Source organism: Ctenocephalides felis, unplaced genomic scaffold (genome assembly GCF_003426905.1).
Source record: "Ctenocephalides felis isolate EL2017-DRISC unplaced genomic scaffold, ASM342690v1 CF-g0.4_SCAFFOLD_03571, whole genome shotgun sequence".
Lineage (NCBI taxonomy): Eukaryota > Metazoa > Arthropoda > Insecta > Siphonaptera > Pulicidae > Ctenocephalides > Ctenocephalides felis.
This window is the reverse complement of record NW_020539725.1, coordinates 67831897-67845953: the sequence shown is the minus strand read 5'-3', so window position 1 is coordinate 67845953 and position 14057 is coordinate 67831897. Positions and strand designations below refer to the sequence as shown.

At 30.0% G+C, this 14057-nt stretch overlaps 1 protein-coding gene across 1 annotated transcript; it reads left to right on the top strand.

The window, feature by feature from the left end:
• Positions 1–706: 706 nt before the first annotated feature.
• On the top strand, positions 707–11535 carry LOC113386598. Its single transcript, XM_026624368.1, has 6 exons — positions 707–861; positions 2623–3099; positions 5756–5997; positions 7684–7815; positions 9281–9975; positions 11397–11535. Exons 1-6 carry the CDS (start codon positions 774–776, stop codon positions 11398–11400), a joined length of 1638 nt encoding a protein of 545 aa, XP_026480153.1. The 5' UTR covers positions 707–773; the 3' UTR covers positions 11401–11535.
• Positions 11536–14057: the final 2522 nt, after the last annotated feature.

Sequence of the window (14057 nt, the reverse complement as noted above, 5' to 3'; positions counted from 1 at the left end):
TTATAGAATTAAGCAAATCTACCAAATTAGGCAAATCTACCAAATTAGACAAATCTACCAAATTAGGCATATTTACCAAATTAGACAAATGTGTTCTATAAAACAAATCTAATATTCTCTTCTAATTTTCTAGGAACTGCTCGAAATTTGGACAACGTTTGTGTTCCAACCAATTTGTGCGAACGTCCTAAATTTTCTGCACCTTCCGATGTTAACAAATCTAAGAAAAAAGCAGGAAAACTTTTTGGAGTCCATAAAACTCCTTTGAAAGATTTTGATGCTGATGAATACTACGATAGTGTAGAAGATAAATAAATAAATAATAAAAAGATAAACAAAATTGTACTTTGTTTTATTTCATAAGAATGGTGAACAATATAAAAGTTGAAGTTCTTTTCCAAATAGTATTTAGGATTAAAAGAGTCCATTACAATAGACCATTCAAAATTAAATACGTAAACGGAAAACAATTAGCTATAAATTTTTATTATTATTAACTATTATTAATTTCTCCGGAAAAATAGGTGTGGCAATCTAAATAAATTCTTTTGCTAAACAAAACAATTAAAAACAAAAGATATTTAACAAACAATTTTCTAATCTAACAATTAAATTCAATTATTTGCGTCAAAAAAATGTTTCTGCCAACTTATAAAAGCTGGTGGAAATTTTTGCTATTTTCAGTGCAGAATTGGATATTGAATTAATTACCAAAAAAAAAAAAATAAAAACATTTTTTTTAGAATTTTAAAATTTCAGAAAAAAATAATAAAATGGATGGATGGTTAAAAGTATGTTTTTTGTTGTGTTTTTTTAAAATCAACTTTGTGGATGGAAAGAAATATACTAGGTGGCCTATAGGTAAGTGAAAAATTTTAAAGAGTCATTAATTTTTATTTAGTATCAATTCAGATAAATTGTGATGTAATTTCGTAACTTATATTTATTAGAATGCAACCCATTGGTTGTCCATTTTCAAACTTTGTCATCATTTAAGTTATTTCCACTTGGTGGCCAATTGGTGAGTAAGAAATTTTAGAAAAATCATCAATTTTTATATAAAATCAGTTTATATGAATTAGTTTGCTATATTTTTGTGATATAATTTTTTATCTTATCAGAATGCAACCCATTGGTTGGCCATTCTATATCTATCTCACCATAAAATATTAGGAGAATAATCGATTTTTAGTAATGATTTAGTTTTCCTTCTTATTGTGATGTAATTTCTTAACCTTGTGTTATCAGATTGCAACTCATTCGTTGGCTAATATTAGGAAATTTACCAAATTAGGTAAATCTACCAAATTACACAGATTTACTAAATGAGATTAATTTACCAAATTAGACAAGTTCACCAAATTAGATGAATCTACCAATTCAGACAAATCTACCAATTTAGGCAAATCTACCCAATTAGACAAATCTACTAAAGGAGATAAATCTTCTAAATGAGATAAATCTACCAAATTAAACAAATCTACGAAATTAGACAGCTCTACCAATTCAGACAATGATACCAACTTAGACAAATCTCCCCAATTAGACAAATCTACCCAATTAGACAAATTTACCAAATTAGGCAAATCTACTAAGTTACACAAATTTGCCAAATTAGACAAATTTACCAAATTAGACGAATCTACCAAATGAGACAAATTTACCAAATTAGAAAAATCTACCAAATGAGACAAAATTACCAAATTTGACAAATTTACCAAATTAGGAAAATTTACCAAATTAAGCAAATCTACCAAATGAGACGAATCTACCAAATTTGACAAATTTACCAAATTAGGCAAATTTACCAAATATAGCAAATCTACCAAATTAGACAAAGCTACCAATTCAGACAAATCTACCAAATTAGACAAATCTACTAAATGCGATAAATCTACCAAATTAGACAAATCTACTAAATTACACAAATCTACCAATTCAGACAAATCTACCAAATTAGACAAATCTACCACATTAGGCAAATCTGCCAAATAAAACAAATTTAATATTTATATTAGTAAGTGTAAAATTTTAGGAAAATAATCAATTTTTGCACAGGAATTAGTTTCCCTATTTGTTAATGTTAACAAAATGCAACCCATCGGTCGACCATCTACTACCTGTCTCATAATTGGATTACCAATTGATTTAATATATCTCTTGTAACTTGCATTTTTAACTTATTTCATTTTTTTATTTACTACTTCTCCTATATTTTACCCTTTTGTCAGTGTAAAGGTTTAGGTGGTCATTTTGACCCCAAATAATGTAAGATTTTTTAGAGGTTGTATAGGAAACGTAAAATCTAGCTTAAAAATAAATATATATCTTATAAAAATATTAAATCGCGTACACCTAAAAATTATATTCAGGTATCGTGAACTAAACAACAGTGCTCAAAACCAAAACAACTACGAAAAAATACTTTCGTTAAAAATTTCACGATGTGGCTATTTATCTCTTGCCCAACTTAAGACAATAGCTGGTTTCACCTAATTTGCCCCCTACTTTAAAATAGCATTTTTTCAAGAAATACCACACTTTACTTATTTTTCAAAATAATGCTGATGGATCATTATCTGTGTCTTTCTATAACTAACCCAACTATCCTTTATCCCTTAGCTGATTTAAAATGTCCCGGTTACAACGAGGTCTACGCCGAATGTCATGCCGAATGCGACACACATTGCGAAGACCTCTTCGACATCAGAAAGAGGATGGATTGTGTCCCTACTCCGCCGCCGCCGCCCCTTCAAAGGGAGTTCCTCGCCGCCCTTTGTGCAGACATGAAACCCGAAGGAGCAGAATCTGGAGAAGAAACGACGACTGTGGCACCAGAAGATGGAGCAGGAGGCGAGGGCGGTGAAGGAGGCGAAGGCGGTGAAGGTGGTGAAGGTGAAGGAGGAGGTGAAGGGGGTGAAGATGAAAATAAAAAAAGGAGGAAAAGAGATGATGATGGTGAAGGCGGTGGAGAAGGTGAAGGAGATGAGGAGCCAAATGCAGAAGTCGAAGAAGAAAATGTTGGAGAAGGTGAAGGTACAAATGAAGAGGAGTCTGGAAACACGGATGATTCTCAAAAACCCGAAGACAAAGCACAAGGTAATGTTTGTGGTTAAATTTATTAACCTCCCGTAGGGCAAGTTATAGTAATCGCAAATAAAATCGAAAATGAAAACTTTTATATATCTTTACGTTTCAAAGGTTTCTGAACATTTTGGCATACCTTAGAAAAAATGGATGTATGTACGAGGTCTGTTCAAAAAGTACCCGGAATTTTTGTTTTTTCAAAAAAATATTTATTTATTCGTCTACATTAATGTGGTCCCCTTCAAAGTAGTCCCCCCCAGATATAATACACTTATGCCAGCGTTTTTTCCAATTTTCGAAGCACTCTTGATATTCACTTTTTGATATGTCCTTGAGCACTCTCAGCGATTCGGCCTTTATTTCTTCAATCGAGGAAAACCGCCGTCCTTTCATGGGTCTCTTCAACTTTGGGAATAGGAAAAAGTCACACGGAGCCATATCTGGTGAATATGGAGGTTGGGGCATGACTACGGTATTGTTTTTGGCCAAAAAATTACGAACAAGCAACGACGAGTGAGCAGGTGCGTTATCGTGGTGCAACAACATTGAAAAAATGTTATGACATGAGCCAATTGATATGCCAACTTCATCAGCAACTTCTCTAATTGTGATTCGGCGATCATTCATAACCATTTTTTCCACTTCTTTCACATTTTCATCGTTTGTTGACGTGCTGGGTCGACCGGAGCGTTCGTCATCTTCAACGTCTTCGCGGCCATCTTGGAAACGCTTATACCACTCGTAAACACTTGTTTTTTTCATAGCAGACTCACCATAGGCACCATAGGCACGTAACATTTCACACACTTTGTTACACTTTATTTCATTTTTTACGCAAAATTTAATACAAATTCTTTGACTTTTCAATTCTTCCATTGTAAAAATCGCCGAGCTCAGAAAAACACGTCGAACCTTAGCGACTACCACAGACAAAGTAAACAGTGAATATAGCTGAAAATTTCATCATACTTTAGGGGCATGTATACCAACACAATAAAAAAAAATTTTGACAATCAGACACTCCAGACCCGCGAAATTTAATTATTAGTAATTCCGGGTACTTTTTGAACACACCTCGTATGTGTGCGTATGTGTTTTTTCCCAGACTGGTCTTCTGTCTGGGTATGTCGGACTCTATACCGCTCTGGTATAATACCGACTAAAACCTCCGTTTTGCCCTTGCCTCTGGTCCCCACGGAAACCGCCGTTAGGCATTACTTCGTGGGGGGAGGATCTAGAATGTTATAATTCTTAACTTGTTTTATATTCATCTTTTAAGTAATGGAAGTTCCATTCGACCTTTCTCTTTCCATAGAGCGCAGGTCAATGTGTGTGTGTGTGAGTATATGAACAGATTTTTTGCCGTAAATCGACGCTTTCTCAAAAACGGTTGGACCGATTTCAAAAATTTTAAAGTCATTCGATGTATCTCGATGAGGACTATCGTTTGCCAGTTTTGCGCTACGATCGGCCGAGCCGTTTCTTTGTAAATAGAAAAAAAGTAAAATCGATATTAAAAATTCAAAAACCGTTCGATTGATTTTGGTTAGGAATCAACCTGATTAGTTTTTGGTAAAGATTTGTTGGTACAAGTTCTTGTAATTAACTGTTCTTGTAACTGTTGAAATTTTTTTTTTACTATTTTTATAAATTTTTGACAAAAGATATAATGGTTTTCAAGATAATACTAAAAAAAATATAGTCCTAAGACAAGTCGTTTAACTTTGAAAATTCGCCAAAATTCACAAAAATTAGTGATGTTTTTGGCGTTTGTTAAAATTAGACTTTAGACTTAAACGCCTGAATCGATTTCAAAAATTTAAAAGCCATTCGATGTATCTCGATGAGGAGTATCGTTTCTCAGTTTTGCGCGACGATCTGCCAAGCCGTTTCTTTGTAATTTGGAAAAAAGTGTTAAACGTTTCGTCCATATTCAAGCTCATACTATCAAATCGATTTTGAAAAATCAAAAACTGTTCGAAGGATATTAGTTCGGAATGATACTGATTAGTTTTAGGAGAAAATCTGCCGAGCCGTTTTCTTGTAATTAACTGTTGAAAAAAAATTAAGCCGATTTTTATGGAACTTTTTTTTATCGATATATATCATGGTCTTATAAAACTCGCTGTAATATTACGGCCTTACGACAAGTAGTTTAATTTCAAAAATTCATCAAAGTTTGAGAAAATGATTAGTTTTTTTGACGTTTGTTAAAATTAAACGATTCACTTAAAACAATTGTTGATTTTTGAAAATTTGCTTCTAGAATATACTCCGAGTTAACGTGTTCGTTCGTTTTCAATTATGTGTAATAAATTCACTCGGAATAGTTTTAATTACTCATAAATTAATTTATATTTTATTGATTAAGTCGATTATTTATACATATCAGAAAGTTTATGTAACTTGCCCCAAAGCAAAATACCAATAGTTGCTATTTCAAAATAGTTGAGTTTCAAAAGTACACACTCGCACACACAGATACAGCAAATTTAATCTATTGTCGAGAAAACTAAAAATCAGCAAGTCGATTTTTTGGTCCAAAAACATTTTTTCTTTGGAAACTTAAAAAGAATTCAACCTCATCGAATACCTTTAGTTCCACCAATCCCCTTTACATACTCCAAAACATTTACTAATAATATTTCATTATCCTTTATTACCTCAGAGGGCGTCAAGAAAGATGCCCTAGGCCGAGATTGCCGAGCCGGTTGCATCTGTACCACAGGGACAGCCCGAAACAGGGACGGAATCTGCGTCCCAACCGACCTTTGCGATTCGCAAGAAATCCTGGCAGGACACTGGAGCCCCAAAGAGCAAACAAACTCGAAAAATCAGCAGAATCAATCTCCGGGTTATGGACGACCTGGTGGATCTTCTTCGGGAGGTTCGAGTTATCAATCGTCGAGGGTAAGTAATTGATTGTAATTGATAGTAATCTCAATTGAAAGACTATACTATTTTTGATAGTGCAATTATATCTCATAACATAACGTTGTCATGGCAACGCCTTTTTATAATTGTTTCCTGATAGTAAAACTATGAAAATATTTATTTACTAGATGACCAGACAGACGTTGTCCTGTACACATGTCTACATTTTTTTAATATAATATACTAATATTTACCGTTTACCTAAAAATAATAATTATTGTTTTTTAAATTACTCTTCACGCCAAAATGCTTATACATTTATATAATAATATGTGCGGCTGTTAAATGTAGAACTGCTTTAAATAAAATGATGAGTCTCAATTCCCACACTATATTGGAAATTGAAGACTTTTAAACAGTATAACTTGACCATAACCATAACATAACACTGGTACTTCATGTTGGATTAGATTCATTTAATTTTTTATTATTTAAGATATCCAAAATTGCATCTCAAACTTCTCCTAATCGGTATCGTGAGAGCCAAATTGTATGTTACACATTTGTTGTTATAAAGTGAAAATTTTACGAATTTTAAAAATATTGTATTGTAAAGATTAGTAAAAGATGCTAAGAAATTATATATTTTAAAAAAAACTATATTGATAACTTTAATATCCGAATCTTGTGTTGGCGCCCCCTAAGGCGTGCGCTCCTATTTTTCGCATGCATCGCATTAAAGGTAGGACCGGCACTGATTATTACTTAATTTCTTATTGTAAGTGAATTATATTTGTCATATCCTGTTCATATGTGTATCGTTCAATCTGCCATACATATACTGCATTTTATATTATTTTAATTTCTGGCAGATCTCAGCTGCTTCTTGGCATTAATAATATAGACATTTCATTTTTCTTTTTCATAATCATAAATTTATTATACATATTCTAATATTGTCTAGATTCATAAGAAAATTGAAATTTTTGGCAGATGATAGTTTTCATTTATTTTCGATGCAAACAATGACATGCCGTTTTTTGCATTTTTTTCCATTTATTTCTACAATATTGCAAATAAATCCCAGTACTTTATAATCACATACATCCTAGAAAATTTCCTTAACAAACTTTAGAAAACTTATCAAAATCTGAATATTTGTTTGGAAGAAGTATACAGTGAGTGCTTGTAATTTAATATAAACTTTATATAATAGCAATAGAGTTCAAATTGATTCTACGTTTTAGTTAGAAAACGTTTGTATGAAAAAAAGAAAATGGCTGTTTTTAGGGCCGGCAATTATTCGATTTTTTCTCGCCGTAAGAACCATCCTTGGACTTCAATGAACATTTTAAAAAAATAATTGTCCAAATTGGTCCCGGCGTTGTTGAGTTAAGGGCTTAACAACACATTTTGCTATTCATTTTTATATATAAGATAAGAAAACGTTGTCATGACAAGGTTATGTTATGAGGCAGAATTGCTCCATGGAATCTCTTGAAGACGTTTATGAAATCACCAGGTCACCTAATTTAACCCAATTATCTGCCATTATCAAAAAAAAAAAATTACTGATCAAAAAGTAGACATCAAGAGTGACTGACTTGGTAAAGATAATTGGTCAGCATCTTTTTAATTCGCAATTCATCGTAACTTCTATTACATATAAATTAAATATCTTTTTAAAATGTAGAATCCCAATTCACGATTTTTTTATTGCAGGAACTTATTGGCTGCGATCATCATAAGCAGCCTTGGGAATGCATCAGACATACTCCTCCACAATTAGGATATTTACTTGATGTTCCACAATACGATCAAGGATTTGGAAATCCCGAAGATGTCAATGTAGAGGTATAAATTTATTTATTTTAATAAAATCTGCTAGTTGTAGATAGTTCATAGGATCATAAAACACACAAAATAAAAAGAAATAATTTAGTTAAAAATGTATCTATCAAGGAAACTTGGTGTGTCAAATATTTTTTTTTTCCATTTCTGCAGGAACACTATTTTCTATGTCCCATATACGTGACTGGCATGACCCTATATTAAAAAGTTCCTTGTTGTTAGGGTTTATACAAAAACCGACATTTCAGAAAACCGGTTTTCGAATTTTAATTTTACTAAAAACCAGTTTTAACCGGTTTTCGAATTTTATATAGAAAATAAATTTTTGCTCGAATATTCTGTAATTTATCCGCAAATTTAGTGTGATTTAGAGCAGTATTTGGCTGAATTTATTTATTGCTCAATTTTATGGATTGTAAACAAAATTATTTTAATTTTTTTAATCTTAATTAAATAACTTTGAAAATATTTATTTGTTATTCATGCATCATTTCTACATATATGAATAAAAATATTTTTATGATAGTGAAAGGAAAGTTACATGTTGATACATACTTGTTAATATCAATTTCAGTTTTAATATCAATTAAGCTAAACTCGGGTATTGCCTGTTTCGAGCAATTTTAATAAATTAATTTTAAACATTCTAATTGTTTTTCTTGTTGTTTTTTGTTTAATAAAATATGATTTCAAAAAACTGAGAACGTTTATCAAATTGCTACTGAAATAGAAAATACTCTCATACTTGCTACCAAATTATGCTTAATTGGTTTTAAAGCCTGATATAATAATTCTAAGCTTTTCGTTCTTTTATTTGTGCTTGAAACTATTTTATCTTTAAGTTTGAGTAGAGGAAGTTACTTTTTCAAGAAGAAGTCACACTGATTTAAATTAAAATATACTCAGGTATAAAAATCTAAATTAATATATACAAAGCCTTTCTGGAAACCATTGCAGACTGATAAGATATCAAATGCTATTGAACCGATATGATTTTAAGAATCAAATCTCTTTCATCTATCTTTTTATATATGTCTATATTTGTCATTTTTCATTTATATAGTGAAACCGACTCTTTTCACTAAAGAACCGGTTTTCGAATTCCATAACTTTCGCCAAAAAATCGGTTTTTAAAACCGTAAACCCTAATTTCTACCAATAATTAGAGCCCTAAAGGGCTCCACAATAAACAGTATTTTTCTTGACCAGAGTAATAATTATTAACTAATGATCTCTGATCGTCATTACCAATATCTAGACTCCTTAAACGCTTCATTAGAAACAGTATCCCTCAGCAAGAATTTTTCTTGACCAGAGTTATATTTATTAACTAATGATCTCTGATAGATATTACCAATATCTAGAGCCCACAAGATGTATTATCCTTCAGCAAGTAATTGTCTTGACAAAGTTATAATTATACCAACTTGTGTAAATCCATTTCGAGACCAAATTATTAAACTTTCAGGTCCACACAATTACCAAAAGAGCATCACCTCCAACTCCTGCCCACCAAACAGACCTGGTAGCCCTCTTAAAATCCTCAAACATCATACGATCAAGTCGTGTTGAAAAAGTAATGCAGGAAACAGACCGCAAATTCTATTCCCCTACAAATCCTTACTTAGATTTACCTCAAAGGCTTCAACGTGGAACACATGGAGCAACCATAAGTACTCCAACAATGCACGCATACGCCTTAGAACTCCTCCAACCCTTCATAAAACACGGAGAAAACATCCTGGACATAGGATCAGGAAGTGGGTATCTTCTAGCCTGTTTTTCGAGGCTGAAAAACCTGGACGGCCACGATAGAAATGACACAAGTGTAGTTGTCGGTATCGACAATCAACGAGAATTGATTAGGATAGCCAGGAATAATTTGAAACAAGATGATCGCACGTTGTTGCACGATATTGTACTAATTTCTGGGGATGGTAGATTTGGTTACCCAAAGTATGCGCCTTATAATGCAATTCATGTAGGTGCATCTGCAATGGAAGTTCCGCAGAGTTTGATAGATCAACTTAAACCTGGAGGTAGATTGGTGATGCCTGTAGGACCCCGGGGTAAAATGCAGGATTTTGTGGCTGTTGATAAAGATTTTGATGGTCATTTGAAGGAGACGAAAGTTTTGAAAGTGAAGTTTATGCCTTTAACGAAGTAACACTACACTAGACAACAAAACAATTTTCACATTGAACACAATAGAAAGACTAAATTGAGGGGAAATGTCATATGGAACGCTAGTAAATTATATAATGAATTGCCAAACGATATTAAGATGACCAATGATGACGACAAGTTTAAAATAAAAATAAAGAAATATCATAAGAAAATTGAAGATTGAATAGATATTTTAAATATGATAAATATTATATTGTAGTATAATGAAATAGACAAATGATATGTATATATAAAATAAACAAATTGTTTCATAGTCTCTCATACCAGATACCTCTGCCTGATTGAGATATGAAAATAATATATAAATAAATAAATAAATATAAATATATGCTGAAAAAAAGTGAATATAGTGATGCAAGTGATAGTAAATAATAGTGTGTCTAAAACAAAATATGTTTCAAAATATGAAAATAAATATAAATAAATTTACCAATCATCTTTTATTTTTATTTCTAGTTGAACAACAGGTTGTCTCATTTTTTGCACTGCTTAAAAATAAGTTCAGTCTTTATAGACTTTTAGAATCATGGGGAAATTCTGCCTCATAAAATAGCTTTCTTACGCTTGTTTCTTGGTAGTGAAAACTGAGAATATGTCAATCTATTTGCTTGGCGATCAGGTGTATTTTATATATAGACAATTAAAAAATAATCTTCTGATAACAAAATCTTCGATAATAAATATGAAAATAAATATAAATAAATTTACCAATCATCTTTTATTTTTATTTCTAGTCAAACAATAGGTTATCCCATTTTTTTTGGCACTGCTTGAAAATAAATTTAGTCTTTATAGACTTTTAGAATCATGGGGAAATTCTGCCTCATAAAATAGCTTTCTTACGCTTGTTTCTTGGTAGTGAAAACTGAGAAAATGTCAATCTATTTGCTTGCCGATCAGGTGTATTTTACATATAGACAATCAAGGAATAATCTTCTGATAATAAAATCTTCGATAATGCAGTTATCGTAAGATTCTTTCTTGCTTGTTTAAAGCAAGCGAAAAAATAGAAATTTTTAGATTTCACTACCAATAAATATGCATAAGATAGCGTTGCCATGACAACGCTCTTTTATAAGGCAGATTTGCCTCTCAGTCTTTTTTAAATTAATCAAAGATGTCCAAGAAGTTTTTTGTAAAATTTGCTTATTTCTACTAAATTACCAACCGAGAGGTTTATTTGAGAAACTAGTGGTAAATGGTCTATTTGTCCTTAAATCAAATTGCTGAACAATCCAGAAATTTTAAATTATTTTTTAGAATGATTTATAAAAGCAAATAATTTTTGGGAAGACATCACTTAGATTATATATTTCGTTGAAAAATCAGACACATGGCATTTTTTATAACAATTAAATTAATGAAAAAGTGTTCACAATTTTTTTCTTTTTTTGCAGATAAACGTGGAACCATTATGGCAATAAATATTGGTGGCATTTATTTTATCATCTCTTACAAAAACATGGAACAAATCAAATAATTATTATTTAAACTTTGTAATATTTTTTCAGTGAATCAAAAAAACAGAAATCACACCAGATGATAGACAATTAGACAACTCACTATACTATAAAAATATTTATGTATTTTTCTTTTATTACTTTATATATTTATTTTCAAAAACTTTATAGTTTACAGAATAACTATATGAAGATTGTATACATCTTGTACTGGAACATCAGAAATAAATACATATTTTGAAAAAAAAAAACATATTTTTATTTTTATTTGGATTTGCAGTGGGTAAACTACATCTATGTATTGTGTGTTTTCTTTTCTATAGCGAAGGAAATGCAATTTTGAGTACTAGACTAAGTCTTTTGTCTGGGTATGTCGAAGTCAATACTGCTTGGGTATAATAACTTTCTAAAACCTCTGTCCTTGTCCGGGTTCCCATGAAAACCGCCGCTAGGCATTACTTTGTGGGGGAGGATCTAGAATGTTATCATTCTTACCTTGATTTTATACTTATCTTTTAGCAGAGCAAAGTCAGTGCCTGTGTGTATGAATGTATATAATTGTTAATGTCCGTAAAAATCTGGGAAATTGTTAGGTAAATCCACGGACAGATTTTCGAATTTTTTAACTGATCGCCCCGCAGACTTTTTTTTGGCATTAATAATGAACATATGATCATTGACTAACACTTTTGTAAAATTAGTTTTTTATAAAAACCCTTATAAATTTCTGGTTATTTTTATTTCAATATGCTTTCGATATTGTTTGTAATTTTATTTTTTACTTCTAAGTATAAATATCAAATTTCAAATTAAAAATGGTAAATTTATTTTAAATTGTTTTTACGATTCTTCGCTTGTAAGTCATCATTCAGTAAATCTGAATCCCTTTTTTATTTGTTTTACAAAATAAATACTATCATCTTAAATCTGTTTTTAAATTTATTATGTAGAAATATTCCAAGCGAATCAAAAAAATCCAAAAAACAAAGTATGAAACAATATTATTTTTGAAGAAAATTTGGGAAATATTAGGCAAATCCCCTGACAGATTTTTAGATATTTTGATTGAAGCCCATATAACCCTCTATTTACCTAAATTTAAAATATATCACTATTAAAATATATTACAATTTTAATTTGAAAATGAAAAAGTTAAGTAATTAGATTTTTTAACGCTGACAGTTCGTAAAATTAGTTTTTTTCCAACGTCAAAAAATATTCAATTACATTGATTTATTACATCGATATAATTATTTCAAAATATATTTATGTACTAATAAAATATTTTTATTATTTATTATAAATCGACATAAAATATTTATTGTACTTCATTAAAATTCCTCATTATGATTTATTTAACTCATTAGAAGTTAATAATTTGTGTATAAATTCAAGGAGCAATTTATTCAAGTTCAGTTTCAGTTTTGAATCTCCAAAATTAATTTAATTAGAATACTTATACAAAATGTATACATTTCTGATTTGTTTTCTGTCTTTTGTGATATTTAGTTCCTGTGGTAGAAATGAAGGTAAGAATTTATACTTATTCAAAATTTGTACTTTTAATTTATGTATAAAATAGAATCCAAGTTTATTTCATTCTGATCTAAATACAGGATATTTGTATCGAATCTTAGAAGCAGTGTAATATAAAATTATTTCAAGACAAAAAAATTAAGTATTAGGCATCAGAAATCAGAAAAAACAAATATTAAATTTCAAAAATATTTTCAGATGGAGTAATAGAAATTATTATTGCTGAAGTGCCCGAAGGATTCAATATAGGTAAATAGTAAAAAATATGATCATTGACTAACACTTTTGTAAAATTAGTTTTTTATAAAAACCCTTATAAAATTCTGGTTATTTTTATTTCAATATGCTTTCGATATTGTTTGTAATTTTATTTTTTACTTCTAAGTATAAATATCAAATTTCAAATTAAAAATGGTAAATTTATTTTAAATTGTTTTTACGATTCTTCGCTTGTAAGTCATCATTCAGTAAATCTGAATCCCTTTTTTATTTGTTTTACAAAATAAATACTATCATCTTAAATCTGTTTTTAAATTTATTATGTAGAAATATTCCAAGCGAATCAAAAAAATCCAAAAAACAAAGTATGAAACAATATTATTTTTGAAGAAAATTTGGGAAATATTAGGCAAATCCCCTGACAGATTTTTAGATATTTTGATTGAAGCCCATATAACCCTCTATTTACCTAAATTTAAAATATATCACTATTAAAATATATTACAATTTTAATTTGAAAATGAAAAAGTTAAGTAATTAGATTTTTTTAACGCTGACAGTTCGTAAAATTAGTTTTTTTCCAACGTCAAAAAATATTCAATTACATTGATTTATTACATCGATATAATTATTTCAAAATATATTTATGTACTAATAAAATATTTTTATTATTTATTATAAATCGACATAAAATATTTATTGTACTTCATTAAAATTCCTCATTATGATTTATTTAACTCATTAGAAGTTAATAATTTGTGTATAAATTCAAGGAGCAATTTATTCAAGTTCAGTTTCAGTTTTGAATCTCCAAAATTAATTTAATTAGAATACTTATACAAA